Source organism: Convolutriloba macropyga, chromosome 4, assembly GCF_964194025.1.
Source record: "Convolutriloba macropyga chromosome 4, txConMacr16.3, whole genome shotgun sequence".
Classification (NCBI taxonomy): domain Eukaryota; kingdom Metazoa; phylum Xenacoelomorpha; order Acoela; family Convolutidae; genus Convolutriloba; species Convolutriloba macropyga.
The window spans coordinates 56,061,033-56,084,397 of NC_134471.1; the positions used below are offsets into that span (position 1 = coordinate 56,061,033).

The window sequence follows — 23,365 nt, forward strand, 5'->3', positions numbered from 1 at the left end:
GCTGTGATTTTGCTCCGTAGAAATTGTTGTTCATTAAATTCAGGGAAGAGCTTCTGTATATCGATAGAATAGCCTCCGACTTACGGCTATTTTACATTTTCTTTGTAGTTAGTTAGCATTGTAAAAGGAAAACAGAATACGTAATGATAGTATTGTTATAGTGGGACCCAAGGGCTTCCATTAAGGGGGATAGTATATTCAAGTGAGGCGAGGATCACTAAGACGGTGTGGGGGTGGGGGGGGGGGGGGGGTATTTATTGGACACGGGTTTTGCTGTTCTGTATAGTTTAATATACTTCATTTAGAGCTGTGTATAGCGTTCAGTTCGGGTTAAATGTTGGGCAATAAATCGTTTTTCCTTATTTCACAGCGAGTCTATTGCCGAATTGTAGAGCAATTCCCACATTAATTTTCCCCTCTTCCAGCACTTTATTGCTACATTGGAAAAGAGCGCAATTTCGCCCTCGCCTCGGCTCTAACATATCTGAACGAAAATGGAAACGCGACTTTAAAGTGCCGGCCCTAAAGACGTATCGAAGATAAAATGTTAACAAGTAAAAGTAAAGGAAAAATTTGGTTAAAAATATCCATTGGATGAAAGAAAGTTTTTATTAAAGTGGGATTTCAATACTCTTACTACTAGTAGCGTGTTGTTATACTTCATTATAAGTTGTTGCTGTATATCAGGGAATAGCTCATTTTTTCCTTAAATTTTTCATTTTCCTCCAATTTTCCCCCCTCAATTTTGAGAGGATATTTTGTTTTTTCCCGCTCTTCAGTTTGGCTTTACATTCAATTCTCTCTAGTAGTGAGTATTTCTCAAGTACATTCTTCGTTCTACTCTTTCTTCTATTTGATTCGCGCTTTCATTCCCAATAATTCCACGCTTTTTCTGGGGATAAATTCGCCCTTCATAGCTGTATACAAATAGATAGGACAGACTTTTCCCTTTGAATGTTTCTTTCTAAATTCCCCAAATACTAGCCGATTTTCCCCAATTTTGAGAAGAAAAGGAAAGCGACATAGAACGGGGGGAAATAGCGAGGAACGAGGCAACCGTGGTCGGTTGAATTTTGCTATTCGTTATTTTAATTCATAGCTAGTCACTTGTGTTGCTTATTTCCATTCTTTTCCGTAGTTTATCCCATATATATTCTCTACTTTTTCCTCCATTCTATGTCTTTCTCTCCCACTCCGCGTGGTTCGTCTGTTCCCACATTTTCCCATTTTCCACAACCCCCTCTATTCTTCTCTCTCTTTCCTCTCTTGCTGTCTTTTGCTTGCGCTAGCTAGTGTGTGACTGTGTTATAGCTTATTTGCCTGCAAAATTGCATGCCCAAAATCTTTACAACACTATTACTACTACCTATCTTCCTATATCTATATTAATACACAGACTACCTTACCCCACACTTAAACATACCCAAACACCACACTACTTTGCCCCCTACTACAGTAAAAAAACGCCCCAAACTTTAAACCCTTGCCCATAATTAATACTAAGACACCTTTCACCCCCATACTTGAGTCCTACCCACAAAAAAACTTTACAATTTACTCCAGAAACAATAAATCTCATCACATTTTGTTTGTTAAATCATCACTTTCTTTTGTGAAACCCGATCAACAACGAGAAAATTCAGTAAAGACCACCCCGAAGAAAAATTTTACATGAAAAATTATTGTTTTCAATTAAAATTTTAATTGTTCTAATTCACAAAAATTTACTCTTCAATACCACTATTCAAATTTGTCAGACCTTAAAACACACTATTTGAAAACTTGCTCGTTTTTTTAATTATCTCTCACTTAATGCTCGTTTATCGTTCGCTGCATTTGAAAACACTTGTTTATTAATTTAACCCCAGAAAACAAATTGCACCTTTAGCATTTCTGCACCCCAACATTAGCCTGAAAGTCACAAATTTTCTGAAAAGGTTGAAAACAACCATAATTGTTCACGGCCTGAAAGCTTGTTTTGTCAGCTTGCACATGTGAAGAAATTGTCCTTAGAGAGAAAGAATTGATTTTAGTGGGAACAAAGTTGATTGTAGAGAAAATAGTAATTATTTGTGGAAAAGTTTATTTTTGCACATAAAGAGAGAGCTTGTGATATATTTACTTGTTAGTTGCTTGTGCGACCTGAACTTTGTGGAAAAGCATGATATATACGGTAAGCTTCCGGTCAACAATATTTTTTTCTAATATTCAATATTTGTCAACAAAAGAGAGTACTGAAATTACTTAACGCAAACTCTTAATCGAATGGTTATTACAAAAACACGAAAAACACAAGGTCAATATTCTTGAGTCTTTTTGTCATCTCGCCTAGATCCAAATTTAAACTGGTTTTTAATATTTCACAAGTGTACAAAAAAGACGGTAAAATCTTAATCGTCGTAATTTGTTGAGAGGGAGACGCAAAATTTTCGGTGCGATAATTTTGAGATTTTAGAGTTGATATTCAAGTCGTGCTAGTTATAAAAAAGGATCCCATTTTTGTCAAGTAATTGGGTCGGGGAATTTGAGAAATCTGACGTCAAAAGTGAAATGAGAACGTTTTCAAATAAAAAGATGGTTACTCTGAAGTTATTAGCAATTATTATTGAGAAAATTAAATTGGTAATTTAAGGTCATAACATTTGAGAATTACTGAGTTTATACCCTTTAATTGCCCAAAGGTTATTGATGACCTGAGCATCATAGCGCCCCAAATTATTGGATTCTCTATAGCTCGTGAAAATCAGAACACCAATCAGCTAAATTCGGTGATCTATCATCCAATTTTTTAAGAAGATAGGTTCAATCTATGTGTGAATGGATACCAAAATAAGCAGACATAGGTATGTCAATTGATCATTTTAAATGTTGTCATGAAAGCCCATTAGATACGTAGATCGCATTAGATCGCATTAGCGAATACATTTAATTCGTGATGGCGTAAATTTTCCCAGAGCAGAACTGCTAATATTTTAATTATTAACTGCTAAATTTTTCCCATATTCTTTTTGAATTGCTTTCTCAGGAAATTTTTGTCATGTAGTTTTGTCAAGTAGCATTGTTATAAATTTGGATAATTTTTGGATATCTATTTGTGCTGTTAGTTCCAAAGTTTTTTGTAAATAAAGTACAAACCAGCAACGTACTTTATTATGTTGTATACGTTTCGGTAATACAATAATGATCAAATTTTTATTTATTGACTGAAATATTTAATCCATTTTTCGATGTGGTTGGTTGCCTAGAGGTTTGCATTTCTATGACTAATCATATCACTTAAAAAACGTAAATTCAAAATGTAAAATTTTGTTAGAAAAAGATCTTTGTCAATATAAAATTTTATATTGTTTCAAAGAAATTTAGAAACTTTTATCGATAACCTGAATGACGTTCAATCGCTTACTGTACGTTTTAAAGTAAACGTTGCGTTTTTATAATTGTTTTAAAGCATTCATTCTTAATGCAAACTCACAAGTTTTTCCGAATCAAAAACATTCTATTATTTCAACTGTTTCGCCAATTGAAACTAATTAATTGTTTTTTTTCAAAACCTGTTTCTTCAATTCCAATAAATAGTCAAAATAGAGAAATTTTTATAAATGATTAGAATCTACATATCTTTGTGTCTTTTCCGAGATCAACAGTTATAACTGTGAGTTATGTTACAATAATTTTTACTTCATCATTTTCCAGTTTTGAGCGGTCATTTTCAGAAATCCGATTTTTTCGTAGAAGTTGAAATCAATAGAAAAATTAATTTTTTTGTAATTACAAAAACAAAATGATTCTTAATGTTTATTAAGTCTAAAAAATTGATTAACCGCCAGGGAATTTTTACAATGTATTTTTTTTCTTACGGTAATTTTTGTACTTTTGAAACTTTAGAATCAGTGACATGCCCAATTTATATAAAATTTTTAAAATAAGAAGGTAATTTTCTTTTTTGAATATATAATCACAAAAATGAAGCGCTTTTCAAACTGCTATAAAAAATCTAAACCTTTAATGGTTCCAAAAAACCTTTAAAGAATCTTTTTTGCGAATAATATTTTTTTTCACCAGTTGGACGTAGAAGCAGTAAAAAACCTAAACCAAGTACAGAGATTGTTTATATTGAGAAAAAACATTTTGTAAGATTTTGCAAGAAGATTTGGAAGAATGGCTGTCATGCCAGATTCTTTCAAGTTTTTTTGCTTTTGAGCTCTGCTCTTTCTTCACTTATAGCGCAGAAATTTTGTAGATGCGTGTGTTTTACGAGATATCCAATTTTTCTTAGTCCTGAAATTTACAATTAAGGAGAACTTAAGTTCAGTCAGGCAAACCACTACTCTTTTAAAAGCAACATTTAAAAGCTCAAAAATTGAACTTCCCAGAAACATGGAATCACTTCAGTAGTTTTTCGTTTCATTTATATTTACTGAATTAAGTTCCGATTATGTTTCTTTGATAAAAATTATGCTATTGGATATTAATATCCATCATGTCGGTTCAATTTTTGCTTTCTTTTTACAAAATAAAGATGTTTTTGTTGCATAATTATTGCGCGCAGAGAAAAAAATAAATTTCAGTCAAATTGGTTGCAAACTTATGAAAAGAGGTGACTGAAAACACTGTTCTGGTCATATGAGTGGGCATACTCGGGCATGTCTCCGTGATTTTCTTGTTTGCAAGATAAAGGGTTGTCTTGCTGCAAGATCTCTCAACCATTTGAAGTCGACTGGGGTAACTGTTGCACATTTTTGAAAATTGCAGTCAGAGAGCTCTTTATGTAGTCTGGCGTTGGCTTTATGAAAGAACAAATCAGGAGATTTAACAGACGAACTGTTTAGATTAATAATTCATATTATTATTGTCTTTTCTCTTTCCTTTGCCGACTCTCAGATTGTGCAGATGTGTACACTGAAAGTTTAAATCTTGCGAAGTTTGTTGGTCAGATCAATTATAGATCTTTAGTAAAATAAATACTGTGAACACTCTAAGAAAAATATGGATACCAGTTTGAGGCCTCTTATGATTGCAACCCACAAAACATAGTTTGGGTTGCAACCAAAACCATTAAATTCCCTAACTCTACTCACAACTATAATGTTGGTATTGAGTCAACATATGAAGCCATCAGCTACTGAATTAGACCAATTCCTATGGAGGTTTCAACTTTGCTGTTTTTGTTCCAGGGACCCGTAGCAGCAGTGCCCCCTTCCTCGGCTCAAACCGCCCCCAACCCAGCTGGACTTCTGGACCCTACAGTATCTTCGACCACCCCTTCCAGTGTTTCTGGTCCGAACGGGGCCTCAATTGACGTGGCTGCTCTGGCCGCAGTGGCCAACCATAATGCAGCCAGCATGATTGCTAATGCTATTGGTGAGAAATTTGCGAATCAATTCTGTTTCAGTGTCCAAATTGGCAAAGCCCTGATAAAGGAATTGTTTGAAAAAAAAACGAGATGTGATTGGAATTTGAGCCTTTTTCCCCGCTTATTTAGCACATTTATCACATCAAATTTCTCCCTTTTCCTCTTATTTCTCCGTTTTTTAGAGGAAAATTAGCCAACACTACGACCTTCATTTGATATTATTTTTGAAGGTGTAAACATCAAAATTGTATATAAAAATTGTAGAAATTTGAAATTGGAGATTTAAAAAAAAACAACTATAATATAAATGTGTAGTAGTATCAAACTGTAAAAATCGAGGCTTAAAAAACTAAAAACTGAGAGTTTTCTAAACTTTGATCTGCTGAAGGAAGCAAGTCCTATGTTTAGTACCAAACGGTGCCCAAGTAGACGGAACTGGAGGTGGCAAAATGTCCCCGGGTGCACAATTCGACACTTCTGCAGCTGCTGCAGCTGTAGTCCTGAATGGTCATCCACAGACAGCAGCAGTGGCTGCCAGTGAGTTGATCCAGGCAGCACACGAACACCAACAGGCTATTGTCAATGCACAGATCAATGGAACAGTCCAGACCAAAATCAAAACAGAGGTCAGTGTCTGTCGATACATTCTAAATTCAGTACTGATCCAAGGTTGAAAGTGCAACCTGATGTAATTTGCATATGAGTTAAGATTTATATAGCCGAGAAACGAAATTCTTCTTGATAAATATAAATTTGGCTCGAGAGAACTCGCCTTGAGGAACGAGAAAGAACAGAAAAATAGCTTATAAGCGAGAACTAATTTCGCAACTTAAGGCAATGTGGTGTAATGGTTTGCGCTATAAGTTAGATGATACTGTTCAAATCCTGCTTTGTCCCTCCAACGTCCAGATCTTTTTGATAAAAAGTAATTTTATTGTATTAGTGGTACACTAGACGAATATCTGCTCATTACGCCGCGAAATGTACATTGTAAGATTGCTAGTTTTTCGTGTACGTTTTGCGGCCTAAAGTTCCTAATTTTCAATGAAAATAATTTGATAAATCAGTTTCTGCATAGCGAGCAGATTAAAGCTGAAACAATTAAGTCCAGAACCAATATCTTTGTAAGAAGATTGGAGTTGTTGGTAACTTTTGATTAATCAAATCTGCTAATAACCTCGATAAAGAAGTTCCCAGAATAATTCTACACAGTACAACCAAAGTAGAATGTTTGCGTAAAGTTTCCATTCATCTTAGAGCAATTAGTTTTACAGGTGTATACCATTACCGAAAAAACTTAATTTCAAAGAAAAAGGCAGAACAATTGAAAAGATATGTATATGTAAGTTCATTCCACTTTTATGATGCATTAAGATACAAACGTGGAATGCAGTTAAAGAAGGGAGTGCATTCTTTGAAAAATGTTGTACCGTCTTTACCGGGAGACACAATTAGGTCGTGTACTGACATTTGGTTTTTTGGGTTCTTGCTACTGATTCAAAGTGTATGGACTCACAGAAAAGTCCCATTTACAAAGCAAAAAGTCGGTTGAAACATTATATATGTACATTAAATATTTTTTATGAACTTTTTTTTAGTACTTACGAAGTGATTCACACTTGTTGTGAACAGAATGAACCATTAAAACAACCATTGAACTTTTTTTGTGGAAACGAGTATTTCAAACACGTTATCGACGGTAAAGTTGATACGAAACTTTCCGATTAGGCCCGAGACCCCTGCTTTTGGATCAAGTCTTTTGAATCGTTTTGTTAATCTTTTTCTACGACTGGAAACGGTGTATTGGAGGCTCGTTTATGTTTGTTTTACAGTACTAATTTTTTGTGGTAATGTTACTGCAGAACGTAACAAAAGAAAGTTAAAGTAATTTAGCAAAGAGAGTTAACGTAAATTTTTACTTTATCTCAAATTAAGGTAAAATTAAGGTAAACTTCACCTTAACTTTACCTTGTCAACGGTTTACCTTCACTCCGTTAAGGTAATAATACCTTAACTTTATTTAGTGTGTTGATGGGTTTGTTCCTATTGTTGAAATTTATGTTCATTGTGACTATGAGAACTATTACCAGGATCCGACTCAAGGATCGACCCAATGTAAGCATCTTTTTTCAGCTCACGATTTTGCAAAATTTTTATTGCTCTGAGACTTTTCTCACACACTCTGCAAACATCCTAACCTATAATGCTTTCTACGACGTTTCAATCAGCCTTTCATATCCTTTTTTAAAATTTAATTCTTTTTACCTGACTGTTTTCAAAAGGATTTCTTATGGTTTTCACCTACTCTTAAACTGCTCTTCCAAGAGTAGCCCCAGGGTAAGTCTTCTCTCGAAGTTGCTATGTCAGCAGTAATTCATAGTTGCGATCAACATGTGGTTTGCTCTGAAGTTAAAATACAAGTATTTACATTTTTTTCCTCTCTTTATGTTTTGCTGTAATTGTCAAATTTACCTGGCAGACTTTAGTTGCTACACGCTGAAGTTTTCGTTTAAAAAAGAAGTCAGTTAGAAAACTGTTATATCACTTTTTATTATAAAATGGATTTCGGGCTATGTAGTTTATATATAATTCCCAGAACTTGATGACTTACAACTTTTTTAGTGTTACGCTTTATGATTATAGCAAAACATCATAACATCAAGATCTATGTGATTAAACTCTTTCATGCATTCTTGGAACTTCCTGTCTTTTTCCTCGATATTGTAGCCGCGCTTCCCAACTTTTTGTTTCTGCTCTAAATCATTCCTTTTCTTAAAGTTCTTCTCGCGAAAAGCTCTGTCTTTAGGGCTGAAATATCGGAAATCCGACTCGTGAATTTTCAGCGGTGGGTAAGTTGGATCTTCGCCTTCGTCTTCGTAGTCTGTTTCTTCGGCCCACTTGTAATTCGACAATTTGGGCGGTGGACAGTCAATTTGGCTGACGTCATGCATTTCTATATTGACGCCTTTTTGTTTGAGTTTTTCGTCCAAGTGAGCATATCTATAAGATTTAAAAATAATTCCAAATCTCAACGTTATAGATTAATCTATTACAAAAAAGTTATATTTTCTCCATCAGTTTTTGAAAAAAAATAACCAGCTCGTTGAAGAGAAGGTCATTATTGAAGCGTTAATCATGCAAAAAATTGCTGTAAATTTACCCGCTTATAATTTTACTTTTAACGGTGTAACATTTTAAGCCACTTTAATTCTAATTTTAAAAACCTGTATCATAACGTTGGATGAGTTTCTGATGAAATACGCATTGAAAATCAACATTTAAGTTTGAAATTTCTGTTGAAAATCTCAGAATTATAAAATTTTGTTAATCCAGCTGTTCCATTTAATTTGGGCTTTGACTTTTTACACTAGTCAGAACTCAGACCAAGCTTTAGAAACTTACCTTTGTTTGTTTGGGAACCGATCTCTAGAGAGAACCCAAGCAATGTCGGTTTTCACGCCCCCTCTCAGTTCGTAGCAGAAGTAAACAAGGGCGAAGTCACTCTCCAAGTGCAAAACAAACAAACTGTTCTGAGGCTCTCCTGGAAAATACAACTTAATCAAAAACAGAAATTCAGATTAACCAATATTACGGATCAATTTCTGTTTTATGTGTCGACTTATGAAACAAGACGGCTCGGTAATGTGCGATGGCACATAAGGTTCCGACCCCGCCCATCAAGAATTTTGGCATAATTGTCTACCAAATGAGGAACAGATAGAAAAACCCAAAAATTATTTTTTGCGAATCCCAAAAAATCCCAAGTCTTTTTCAAAAAATTCTGTATGAACGATAAGATAGCCTCCAAAGCAAATAACTCAGTGGAGTAAAAAATGATGCATTAGATTGCTGTAATATGTCAATATTAAGAAAGCGAGTCAAGACGAACAGCAAAATCAAACAACAACAACATTACATCAAAAAATTTATGTCCCTCTGAAAAACTAAATTTAATAACAAAGTCAACATACCGTCAGATAAACCTAAAACTAAACAAAAATAACTTATAAATCACCAGAAAACATATGCGACCAGTCCATAAAAAGGTTTGGTAACAATTATACAAAAAAGAACAAAAACAGTAAAGTAAAAAAATTAACTTATTTTTTTGAAACAGTTAACTTCAAAGTAATAAATACCATTAGGAATCAATTAATATTACCACAAATTTACGATTACCACTGCTTCTATAGAAGGGCATTAGGACCTGTCCTTATTCATTTTTTAAAGCGGCTAAAAAGAACAACAAAGAACAAACAAAATTTCAATTGAAACTTGCCAGAAAACGCTGTCAAAACCGTCAAGCCAAATTTTGGCACTCAAAATATATTTGATTGCGCCCTCTTCAAGCAGCTATAATGTAGTACGTGGCCATTCTTTAGTAAGACTAGGTAACAAGTAGACAAAAAACCGAAGTGCTAAAGTATGTAATACTTTTAATTTTTTTTTCGAAACAAAATTACATTCAATGTCATGAAAGGAATTAATTTCAAAAAAAGCTATTTAAATAGGGTCGTTTATTCTTCAAAAAGAAGCCCTCGAGACCTGTAATTATCCAGCATATTTCTTGCATCCACAAAAAAGAACGTCAAATATGACAAAAATCAAATTAATTTAATTTTTTTTTGTGAAAAACCGGTGTCGAAGCCAATAAGGTCATAACAAATTCTTGAAAAAAAAAGATTTTCGGACACCAATCCTCTTTATTCCCTTGAGACCCATAATGTCATATTTGACCTGTATTTAACTAACGAGATTAGGTAACAAAAAGAAACATAAAAAGAACAAAATTGCGAAGTTAAAAAGTTTTTCTTAATTTTGGAAAACGATTGTTTTCAAAGTCATGAGAGCCATCAGCTATCTACTAATATCAGAATATCAGTTCTTCTATTCTTCCGTGAAAAGCCAATGAAAGCTATCACTATACAGGAAATTTCATACGACCGAAACGACAAAGTATAAATGACAGTTAGAGACAAAGTTAAAAAATTCAATTGATTTCTTCAAGAAAGAGGCGTCGAGGCCGTTAAAAAGATGATGTAGATCTTTCAGGATTTTAATATGTTCAATTGTGACTTATTCTGAATGCTAATAAGGTGACATGAGAACTGTCAATAACGTGATAATGTGACAAAATTAGAAAACGTGAAAACCTGGCAAATATCAAAACAAACAGAAATATGAAATCTTGTAGTATCAAAGTCAGAAAACAATAACTTCAGGCTTAAAACTGCAACCGAGAATGAATGTTAAATCAGTAGAAAGAAGAAGCAGTCTTTCTTTGCTGACACTAAGCTGGAAGTTGAACAAATTAAGAAAAAAATAGAGGAAAAGTTAATTAAGCCATTATTTATTGAAAAGTCAATTATTTTTAAAAAAGAAACCAGCATAAACTTTCAATTAAAAAACTAAATTCATTAGCTTGGAGCTGCTTAGCAAGCGAATTGGTTGGACCTATCACTCCTGAGCTTTGATTTGATATGTTCTGTTCTTTATTATTAAAAAAAGTCTTCTTTTTTTTTTAAAAAAAAGACCGACTGATTACAACCCGATTTTTTTTGGATTGTAACAGCCCAAGAATGGCCCAAAACTAGCTGTGCTAATACTTATTGTCCGTTAGGAACAATTGATTTTTCGAATGTTGTAGATATAGATAATTTGTTAGTTCAAAACACAAAATAAATTCTGCATTTTTGATAATCAACGAGTAAAGTTAGCAAAAAATGGCAAAGTTTTAAATACAGTGCTTTCTCAGCGGACTATGAAGTAGAAATAGCCCCCCTCTGAGTCTACAAAGTGGACTAAAGTAGCTTATTTCGTGCTGTTTTTGATGAAAGAGGCTAAATTTTGAAATGTTTATCCAGATTTTTTGACCAAAAAATTAAATCAAAACAATCAACATTGCTTGTTTGTCTTCAAAAATAAAATCAGCCACACTATTCTTAAACATTAAAACAAATTTTAGCAAAATTGACGAAAATTTAGGCAAAAATTCCAGAAAATGTGAATAAAAACAACGTGAATTCACTCTTCTTTTCTCAGAAGTTTACACCTCGATAACTCCCTGTAGAAAACCAAAATTTAATCTTTTTAATTCTATATTCTACGCTGGACGACCTTTCTAATGATACCAGTCTGAACTCTCTACGATGAATATATCGAGCGGCGAAAATTCACGGAACAAAAAAAACCCATTTGAGTATATAGTTCCTCCCCCCTCAAGAGGGTCGGAACAATGTTCATACTTTGTCAGAATTTTTTTTAAATCATGCTATCACAAGCACCCATGATAATAAACACTTGAGTTAAATTATCGCACTACTTGACGTTATCTGAAATCGGACTAACAAATTAATTACGTAAAAATAGACCAAATATGCCTGGCACATTTTTTCAACCAAACGCGACTAAACTATGGGCGAACAATATAAAAAGCTTGATTAACGTTGCCATGATTGTAGTAATCTATTACTAAGCAAGTCATATAAATCTTATAAGGTCGTTGAAATTATATAATTTCTCGGGAAGATATGGTTTGTCAAATTAGGTGGTCACAATACATCATCTGGCCAATTGAATTTTGCTAGCCTTCTGCAGTAAATGATAGAAATAGCAAATCAAAAGTACCAATTAGAGCTGAACTCGACTGCTCTGGGAAGCAAGTACTTCGCAGAGTCTTTAAAGACTCTACATCTTGCGAGAACTCGCGATATAATTTTTAATCTTGCAAGATCTTGCAAGATATTTTTTTCTCAGGAATCTTGCAAGATTATTCGAGATAGCCTTATGGTCTCGACTAGGGCTTTTTCCTAGGATAAGACTAGGATGAGACCTTTTCATCTTTACGAAGAAGCAAGATCTTTGAAAAATAAATGAGAACGATTGCTTATCACATGCTAAATTGCGGAAATCATATATCGTTTTCAACAAGAATTGGATAAAACTATAAGATTAAGCAAAAAGAATTAACCTTGAAGAGGACTTAGCAAGACTTATAAAAAATTTCAAAAAATGGTGCAACTCAAGGTCTGGCTGAATATTTATTTGATTCATAGTGCCCAGCTGTTTTTTTCTTAGATTGTTCGTCTTGGCTTTTGCGAATGGTTTCATTGGTCAGTTTTTCACTTTTTCAATAAGATCCAAGATTAAGAAATCTCATATTTTGTTCTTGAAAACTGTTGATTAGACCCGGCCTAGATCTTATCACGATATTCGAAAATACGTTGGCTTAATTAATTCTTGTTAAGAGATTCCATATTTTGTGACGATTGTCAAAATTTTGCATGTATTGGTGAATTGCATCTGTTTTCGTTTTACTGGAAGATTTTTGAAGAGAGCTAGAAAAAACGCAACTGTGAAAAGTTGTTATTGATTTTCTGCACTATTATTTTTACCTTCAACTTTTTTCGTCATTCTTATACTGCCAAAATAATCGATATCGTCCAAAGTTCTGATCTTGTGGCGATACTTTTATGACAGAATTCTTCAGTTAACTTTCACGTTTTGTTATCCATTACGCCGCAAAACATACATTTGGCTTTTTTTGGCCAATTCGATCTAATCCTGGCCAAATGTGACGATATATCGCCTTATTTGCCCACGATGTATATCAGTACTTTTATGTGTCACTTGTTTTTTCAATCAGCCCAGTCTACAGCTGGAGTTCGCGGTTTTGTTAATAATGATCAAAGACATAGTTCAGAAATTGATTTTGTTAATTAACTTATCATGAGCACGCTCAAACCATTGATTTACATTTTTAGTTTGTAATGTAAAGAAAAACAATTAGGCTAATTAAAAAAACAATTAGGCTTTCTTTGATTTCTGCTTAATTTGCTCTTTGTTAGCAGTTTTTGTTCGACGATTAATCAAAAAACACAAATCGTGGATAAATGTGACGGATATTTCTAAACTTTCTCAATATTTATTCAATTCGTCTTCCTGTCACTGTTTTCCACGCTCGCTTGTATCTCTAATCCTAAAGCATGGCAAAACCTCAACAAAATCAAGCAAATTTGCTTGTTTTTGTGCACATTTTGGTGCTGTAGCGTCGCGTGTCAAATCATCAATGCTAAAAAGAACGTTAAAAAAACTGGAAAACTGGAGGAGAAAAACATCTTAATGTTAAATAAGCATTATTTTCATTAAAAATATGTAAAACAAATTACTTTGAAAAATTTTTGCTCAAACAAATTGTGTTTTATGATTTGAATTAGTCTGTGAAATAATTGGCGTGGACGAACGACGAGATCTTTAATTCAAACCAAACTAAACCCCAATAGATTTTCCGAGTCTGCCTTGAATCAGTTCAATTACACAGTAGCTAGCTATATATTAGCGTATGTTATTTCTTCAAATTTACAGAAGGATTACATTACATTTTAAAAAATCTTGTCAGTCAGCTGGCATGGTTTACCGATGAAGCATAAACTTATTACCAAGCTGTGATTTCCTTTTTTCACCTATTTTAATCTGTTCACGCTGTGCAATGAGCTTGCGCAATTTTAATTAGAGCGATGAAAAGTAAAGAAGTATGGTCCAGACTGTGTATTCAAAGTCAGCCGCCTGGGAGGGTACACCCAAGACCTTAAATTTTGATCCATATTTATACCCTGGGCAATGATCCCGGCACTTTTGTCGATTTTCCATACTAGCCTTGAATTGCCTCCATAATGAAGACGCCGAGTGATGTTCTGCGGAGATCAGTTGGTTGTCTGGCATGAACTTCTGTCGAGATGTAGTCTGACCCATCGAAACCACTGCTGTTCATCGTCAGATACCAACCTGTATTTTAATCATAATTATTTGAGCTATTTTTCAACTTTTTTTGGTAAATTATTTTAATCAGTTGCATACTGTTCGTATGTGGCCTCAATTAAAATCAGGAATGTATATTTTCTATGAAACTTCGCGATATGTTTGTCCAATAGTATCAAAAACAATATTTTTGTTTTAAAAACAAGATATTCAAAGCTTTTCACCGATTCATTTTTTTTAAATAAATAAATTAAAATTATAAACAAAAGGCTAAGCATACTTGACCCATAAAAAATTAATATACAAATAATGCAAGCATTCATTATTACGAAACGCTGAAATCGCATGATCAAATAAATTAAAATAAAAATATTGAGTTTTCTTTCCTAAGCGTAAAAATGACTGTTTTGTTGTTTGTTTTCAGTTTTTCTGCAACAATATGGAGAAATTTACATTTTTGATGGCAAAATTTTTGGCAGTAGATTTGGCAAAAAATGTTTTTTTATGAATCATAAAAATGTAAGGTAGTATAACTAACCGTTTGGGTCTTTGTTAAACGAATAGTCCACATAGTTACACGTTTCCTTTCTGTCACCAGCGTAAGAAGTATCGGCTCTTTTAACCTCGTACCATCTGCCCCCGAAAAGTTTATCAGATATATGAGCGGGCGACAAGTAAGGACATTTGCCCACTCCTGCTCCTGCGTTCAATTGGCCGAAAATGCAAAAGATGGCGATCAGCCGAATAATATGGAAATTGGCCATTTTGGAGAAAAATGGACAAGGGCTTCAAATAAATAGTTTTGTTGGATCTGGATAAATTGTTTGAATTATTTTATGTTAAATTACATGACCTTTTAATGAAATCGGGTAAATATCAAATTTGGGTTGTTAAATTCTTCCAGTTTTGATTATTTAGTTCGCTGACATTTAAATGACCTCGATAATGTTTGATGTACAAAAGAGTAATTGTTTTGTAATTAGTTCTCATGATTTTGACCTCAAGTTTGTAAACAAAAAATGATGATGACGTTAACGGTTTTAATTTTTTGAGGTAATCTGCCATAGTAATTTAGGTAATTCGGTCTGTCGAACCAAAAATCAACAGCCGCAAAATGTCAAATAATTAGAAAGAAAAAAACTTTAATTAGCGATAACTTTTCTGTTCAAATGCTGTTACTAAATAAGCAATTACATTTTTTTTCGTTTTTAAACTGAAATGCCACTCTGAAAACCGAATTTACGGCAACGAGTGCCTTGTATTTGTCACCCGTGCATTTTTTTAGCGAATGAGCTATGTGAGTTTCTAATCCGGTGAAAATTTAGAAGGCGTAGGTAGTTAAAAACGGATCGTTCCTCAGCCGTAGGTATTCAAAAACGGACTTACATTCGGATAAGCAGTCTGTAAAGTTCGACTGAGCAGACTTTGCTCAGACTGTAAAAATGATCTGCGCAGATTCAATTCAGAGTAACATTTTTTTGTTCTGTTTTTTTACCATGATCAGCGTAAAAAATGACATGAACATAGTACTGTGCAGGGTAAAATTGCAGAATTGAAATAATATGATTCAGCGCTGAGTTACTATGTTACCATGATCCGGGGAGTTAAATGCGACACAAACACAGGGACCGCACTGGTCGTACACCCGCGGCTTAAGTAGCAAAAAGTTTATTAAGTTATCTCTTTGTCAAGGACAAGTAACTAAAACAAGTGTTAAGGCAAAAAAAGGTGTTTTTTGTTTTACCAGTTAGTAAACTATGTTATTCAGGTTTTTAGGTATTTTCTTGTTTCAATTCTGTTTTTATATGCATCAATTCTAATTCAAAATTCGATTTATGCTTTCAATTATCCCTAATTAAACTTCTGTTTTCTGCTTCACATTTTTTGAGATCAAGGGATAAAGGTTTTCATTGAGTGCCTCTTATTTTTGGATTATTATAAACAGGTAAAATCAAAAATTACAACCAAATTCTAAATATTTACCTGTTCTCCAATAAACTGATTGCACTTAAATTCAGGCAGAATGACAAGATGGCAGTATATTCAAACCGTTTTTCTAAAACCATCATTATTTTCTAATAATTCTTGCTCTGGAGACACGTTAAAAATATTTATGAATATTGCGACTGCCTAAAAATTGTTGAAACTGAAAAAGGTAATTTAACAGAAACGCGAGAATTAAGTTGAAGCGAACAGCTATTAAACTAGGCAAAAGGACTCAGCAAGCACAGTAGTCTACGTTCAAATTTTTTGTCATGTTGTATAATTTCTGATTATTTAAAATTAATCATGTGAAGTCATCTTTATCTGCATTGTATAACTTGTGGGAAGATTTCGACAACACCTAGTTTAATGAAGCCAATAGCAAGTGCAAATGTTGATTTTGTTTTAGTACAAGCAATTAAAAATTTGACATTGTCCATTATTGAATCTTGATTTCCTAACATATAGTAGGTACAATTTTAAGTTATTAAAGGAAAAGACAACAAGTTTAGGTTTTAAAACACTGTGGTACCAAAAAACTACGTACACCTAACGAGTTTTTATAAAGCGCCACAGACATCAAATAAGAAAACATTTTCAGTTCAGATCAGTTCAGTTGTAACGATCCATTGCCTTTTTAGCTTTTTTAACTTCAACTAAACTTTTTGTATAGTTTTCACATAAGTTTCTTACGCCATCTGAGTCAGTTTTCTCACAGTTTTCTTCCAAATTTTCTCGAAGACCTGCCAATTTTCGTAATTGTTCCGTCAAAATTGCCCATTTTTTAATGGAGACAAATCAAGACTATTTTCCGACCATAAACGAGTAAACCAGTAAACGAGCAGAGCAGCTTAACCCTCTCCTCTGTGTAAGCGCAGAAATTGAAAAGAAAATCTCGTTTAAAATCAAGGGTTCACGCATTTCTCTCACATTTTATCGCAAATCAAACGTTTGAGCAAAAATAACAATTAAAGAGCACAAATTGTGCTGTACGTAACTTTTTGGTACCATAGGGTAACTTTATGTGGATAAGACATATTATGCTGTTCTAAGAGCTCTGAAAGCAATAAAATTTTTCTGATTAATTCACATCAGACTTGAATTATTTTATCGTCACATTTTTGATAGACTGTTAGATGTGATTTTGTATTTCAATTTTATTTTATTCAAACATGACCCAGTTTTTATATCTTTAGATGCGTTTCCCTCCCCTGTATTGGTTCCTTCAACATTGTAAATGTCTGGTTGTTATGAACTCAATTTTGACAATTCTTGTTGTAAAGCATCGTTAATATTACGTGTAAAAATTGTCTTTTGATTTTATATCGATGCTGTCTTGCTGGTTGGGACTCTCAATTCTGTACAAATTCAGGCTTCATTTTCACTGGCATTACTTCAAAGTTGAAGCTTGCAAGATTCTTTTGTGAGGTAACAGTGAAGAAACATGTGATAGTGTTTCCAGGATAGGCATTGAGTTGAGTCTCATAAATCTTCCCCATTTTTTAAAAGGAAGCGGCACAACTCCGGCTATCGTTCTGCAATATGCTGAAGTTGGCAATTCAAAACAATCTATAAGGGGTCCATGAATATCATTAGGAATTGGGTTTCAAATACATTTTCAGTAAACTTCTATTATGAAGTTTAACCCGGGATTTAGGGTTAATTTTGAAAAAGTTCGTAACTCTTGATGGTTTATTGGAAATATTTTCTTGTCTTTACTCCAAATATACTAAACATTGATAACTTTTTTTAAGGAAAAGGCTCAATTTTGAATTAGCATGTATATAAATAGCTTGGATGTTTTGCAGAAGAGTCAGTGGTTCATTCACTTAGCAATTTTGTGACTTAAACAGAACATAATCTCTGACACAGAAGGTTCGTCAAAATTATCCAAACACTCTTTGTAAACAAGTTTCTGCTCGTATTCAAAATCGAACGCCTTCTCAGGTTCAGAACCTTTCTGTTCATCTTTTGTTTTGTTGTTTTCATTCACCATTTTCGGACAGGTCACTCGTTCTATACCTGACAGGAAACTTCCGCCCACAGGTTGAAATCCACGATTGATCAGTTTTGTTTTTATTACGTAATCGTAGTTGGACAGGATTTGAACATCATTGCGTAATAAAATTTTGACATCACTTGAACGGAAGTTTCGGTTTACGAAGGTGCAAACGTGAATCAATGCCCAGCTCGAATCGAGATATAGAAATGTAATCCGAAGGTCTGTGATAATTCTTTTTCCCGAGGTTCGTTTCTCACTTCTAGTGTAAAATTTCCCCACTTTGGTTTTACGGTAAGCGTAAACTTGGCGCCATGTTTGCATCGGAAACTCTTGATTTATAAAATCGATTTGATCTAATCCGTTGGGTTTTAGTACAGAAATTTGACAGCCTGAAACAAAATCACGTCTTTTACAAAAATTGAAAAGCCATGCTAAAATAATAACTTAAGAAAACGGCTGTAGCGCAATAACGCAGTCAAACGAAACTTGATGCATTTAGCCATGACATCAAAAGATCCCGACGTTATTGGAAACTCACCAAATTACTTATCAAGATCTTGATAAGCCAAATCTTCTCGGAAACTTATGAAAAAGTAGTTTTGGCTAAATCTTAACAAAAAGTTTCCGTAAAGGCTCTCAAAGTTTTCTCTTCTGAAGAATAGTGCCCAATCAAGGCCAGATGATTGCTATCTTGCGAGATGTTGCTAGACGAGTTGTTATCTTATTGGTTATCTTATCTTGCAAGAATCTCGAACGTTTGCTTCGGTCGAGCTCAGCTCTCACAGCTTGCAAGTCTGATTGTTTTTTCAGAGATTTATTTTAAATTCGAAAAATTCTGCAATATTTTATGTTGGTTTTTTGAGTTGGTGATTTTTTAACATTTATTTGATTTATTTAATTGCAATTGTGTTTACTATTTGTTATTGCAAAATCGTTGATCCATAACATAACGCCGCAAAGGTATACCCTAAAATTTTTCCCTTAGTTAAGATTGCACGAAAAATAGATAAATAAAATGAACGAAAATAGGAGTAAAGCTTTGTATCTTATTTTCCGCATAAATGGTTACACCATTTTTGCCAATTTGAGATACTTTAAGATTTTATAATGTATAACAAGTCTTGTAGCACGTTTTCGCTGATTTTAGCTATCTATTTTTTGCATCAAATGTAACTCTAATCCGCAAATGAACTACTTAACCGTTAGTTTTTGAGCACGAAAACGTGATTTACAGCCTTATTAATTGAGCATGCAAAAATGATTTGAAGCTTTATTAATTGAACATGCGAAATCTATTTAAAGCTTTTAAAGTGATTTAGAGGTTAAACTTAATGACACGAAAAGTATAATTGTTTTGAATTGTGATCGTTGTTGTAAATATCTGTAAACATCTGTAAATACCTGCATCTGAATTTATTTTTTATGACATTTGTTTATAGAGAGAGAGAGAGAGCAGAATAGAGAGGTTTTTCAGAAAAAATTCAAAGATACCTGTTAACTTGTAAATAGACGAAAAAAATATTGAATAAACTCAATGTTAAACATTTCATTTTCTGAATGCAATTGGGACTGACTGATTAAACCAAATTTAGCCAGGAAAAAAACAGTATTCAATCCAAGGTGACTTTACCAAAATTTCCCCCTGTCCTATCTTATCTTGTTTTGGACGAGCAAGCGGAGTTAAGAACTTGTTACATTCAAAACCATCGCTGTATAGATAGCAAAAAAGTACGGAATTAGGGAGGCGACGATCAAAATTCTCAGTTGATGGTAATTTCTCTTTCCTTGACCGTCAATTAAAATTGAGGGATATTTCAGAAGTTAAAATTTTTGTCAAATTTCATAAAACTATCTCAAATCAATGATGCTTGAATACAAATTAAAGCCTGAAAAGCCAAGAAATAGTGAGGCGACGATCAAGAATATGAGTTGATGGTATATTATTTTTCCATTACCCTGAATTGAAATTGAGATATTTTCAAAAATTAGTTTATTTGTCACATTTTCATAACATTATCTCAAAACTTTAATGCTTGAATACAAATAAAAGCCTGAAAAACAACGAACTTGGTATGATATGATTTATAATTAACCCGTAAACCACTTTAATTCACTTAATTGCCATCAATTAGTAAAGCTTCAAACCACTTTTACATGCTCATAAACGCGCATTAAAACAGGCTTAATTGCGGATTGTAGATACATTCATCGCAAAATTTAGGTACATTCAGTGTGAAATCGAGTTACGTTGCTTGCGAAAAAGAGATAGTTATATTGAACAGATTAGTGATAAATAGCTCGCGAAAAATAGGATACATAGCTTGAATCTCAATTTCGCTGTTAAAGTTTGGACACTCTTGCAAACACGGCGGGCGCAATTCCCTTCATTTTTGCTCGTTTTTGCTAAGGTATCGATTTTTCGCAATATTGTTGCATTTTCAGTGTATTAACATAGGAAAAACCAAGAAGAGATACACAGATGGGGCAAATTTGCTTGTGACGATTTGGGTAGGCCTCTGCGGTGCTCGGAACTTAGATAATCATCGTTACTCAAAATGGGATTGAAGCTCAAAAATGTGAAAATCACTAATTTTTTAATTAAAAAATTTATTGGAAGTTTTACACTGGTAAAAGGCCCCTTTTTATCGTTGAATTTAAAGTTTTCATTTTCGATTGTTTGTGCAAATAAATTGATTAAAGAATTATTTTTAAAAACTCCTCGCAATTGATGTCATATTTAAAGAAAAATCAATATATATATATATATATATATATATATATATATATATATATATATATATATATATATATATATATATATATATATATATATATATATATATATATATATATATATATATATATATATACCTTTGTTGTTAGTTTCGACGGTGAAATTGATCAGGTTACAATCCAGATTTCCCAGCTTGGCATCTTCAATTTTTCCGCTGATTTCTTTCCACTGACCCGAAAGAAGATTTATATTTATGTGAGCGGGAGTCAAATGTGGGCAACCATTTCCTGAAATTTTATCGCAAAACAAGATAAAGTACAATACAAATAAACTGAACACAAAATGTTGAGCCATAGTTTTGTGAACCAACTTTGTTGACAAAGCTTTGTGAACCAACTTTGTCGAAGCTGAACTAAGTTGATATCGTTTGTTCAGAGCAAATAATTCATATTTTAACATTTCATGACATTTTGTTCAAATAATGATCAATGAAACTTGAAAAAAGAAACAAATTAAACCCTTGTATAAAATTGTAAAAAAAAGTTTTTTGAAGTGAATGAGCCATACAGCTTTTTTCGGCGTCCCGATGATTAAATTTAATTTGTACTTCTAAAATTACAAGCGCTGAAACATTGAAATCTGGCGGCTTTTCGTTGAGATACTTCAACAGTTGATAATTCATTAGTTCAAGATGACAGGAGCCAGTATTATAAAAATCGATTCTATAACCGACCAAAAGTGGGAACTTAACTTAGTTGATCCTAACTGTTGCATATACCAGTAAGTCTACGCTGAAGAGACTGAACAACCTGACTTCTGATGAAGCAACTGACAAAACGTGGCATTCGTCGAGAACCACGCACCGTTTCGGGATGCAATCAGAATTTGGAAGTGACTTTAGCAGGAGTCACTTAAACTTGCTTGAAATACTGTCTTGCAAGTTTGAAATCCGGCAATGTCTATCGGAAAATCTGACATTGTAGAATCTTACACTTCAGAAATCTGGCATTTCAGATGAATTTACCTTCTAGAAGTGCGTTTTCTTCAAGCTAGAGAACAGCAATTATTTTCCCCTTTTTTCTTCGCCATTTCAAACCTCAAAGCAACACTGCAAACTGCTCTCGAGACCTCTTGGTATATCACAGCGTGATCTTAATTCGGGCGCTTGTTTTTCCATTACAGCTCCAATCAATACAAAGACAGGTAAACAAAGGGCGTCTCACAAAATAAACAAAGCTCCCACCGGGGTGGGTGGAGAGGAAGTGATTGATTATTCTGGAGAAAAGGGGCTGGATAAGTAAACAAAGCCCAAATTGAAATTTCACAGAGCTGGCCGACAAGCAGTGACAACTTAATGTGTTTTGTATATACTTTCTTGCATGCTTAAGTTTGTTGTTCTCATCAAATTTTAATGGACTTTTTCCCAAAAAATGCGAATTGTGTATGTAAATTTTCAGTTCACTTGTGAAAACTCAATCACGCGGGCATATTTTCCCAAAAATTCCAAAAAAAATCGAAGCATTTCAATGTTTGCTGGTTTTGATTGATATCAATATGCCTAAATTTCAAGACAAAGCGCAACACATTTAAGGAAAGTTTGAAAAACAAACTTCAGTAATATAACATATTTCAGAAATTTAGTAAAAACATGTTTGGGAACAACGTCTGTTTTTTTGCTTTTTCATCGGTAAACTTTCATCTGTTCTGAGCTTGTGATTAAACTTTTATGCACAATTGTAATTTTAGATTAACATTGTCGTGCAGGAAAACATGATCTGTTCCCACGTTAGATGCGGTTGCTAAAATATTCAGCAAAGCAGCTTTTTAATATATAGTTTTTTAGTTGTTTTTTAGTTGAACTTGAACCAAGTTTGGAAAAATTATTGTAAAGGTCTTGCTCTTTTTAGGCAAAGTTTCATTGACCGTTTTTACTTTTCTAGTAATTTTTACGCTCTTGATTTTTCCGTTTGGCTTGATTTAAATTTCTCTCTCATTCGCAAGTCTGCAGTTTACTACTAAAAGTCAAATAAAAATTTTGACGGAATTGGTGTAATTTTTTTTCACTTTAATTTTTCTAATAGTTTTATTGGTATATAATAACCTCTACTGGTGTCATTTGTTGCCCCTGAGTGAATTTAGTAACTCAATCCCCCCTCACGACTGAAGCAGGCTGCAATAGATTAGAGTTCCCGCTAGTCATTTGAGAGCAATTTTTCGCCGATAGTGAGGTGTTTGATTTTAAGGTGAATTTTGAACAATCAATAACTCTGAAAAGACAGACAACAAAATTTTGTATGATTCAGGAAACTCTTGAATTTATAATTTATGATGTCTTTTTGATAGGTCTTTAAAAACTCGAGGAAGTGCAAAAGCTTCAAATTTTGAAAAACCTATCTGTTTGATGCCTCAAACAAGCTTAGAATGCCGCAAGCTAACGTTTCAATTATTGTTCTTCAAGTACATCTGAAACATAATCAGATAGTTATTTGGGAAAAAATCCCTGTCAGTAAAAAGTTGTTACAGCCGGAACTGAAAA

At 33.4% G+C, this 23,365-nt stretch overlaps 2 protein-coding genes across 3 annotated transcripts in view; one reads left to right on the plus strand and one right to left on the minus strand.

The window, feature by feature from the left end:
• The window catches only part of LOC142337774 (uncharacterized), an 80,069-nt gene that overhangs the window by 24,072 nt on the left and 32,632 nt on the right, over positions 1–23,365 (plus strand). The window contains exons 1-3 of one of the 2 annotated variants that reach the window (XM_075387282.1): positions 2,082–2,173; positions 5,175–5,361; positions 5,762–5,979. In XM_075387282.1, the coding sequence (XP_075243397.1) occupies positions 2,162–2,173; positions 5,175–5,361; positions 5,762–5,979 (417 nt within the window). In that variant the 5' untranslated portion in view covers positions 2,082–2,161. Of the gene's footprint in view, positions 1–2,081; positions 2,174–5,174; positions 5,362–5,761; positions 5,980–23,365 lie in introns of those variants that run through there. The other variant, XM_075387281.1, reaches the window with a different exon arrangement.
• On the minus strand, positions 7,875–15,071 carry LOC142337775 (apolipoprotein D-like). The gene is made up of 4 exons (XM_075387283.1): positions 14,649–15,071; positions 14,009–14,137; positions 8,756–8,894; positions 7,875–8,353 (listed from the first exon to the last, which is right to left on the minus strand). The coding sequence occupies exons 1-4, from the start codon at positions 14,872–14,874 to the stop codon at positions 7,978–7,980; spliced, it is 870 nt and encodes a 289-aa protein (XP_075243398.1). The 5' UTR covers positions 14,875–15,071; the 3' UTR covers positions 7,875–7,977.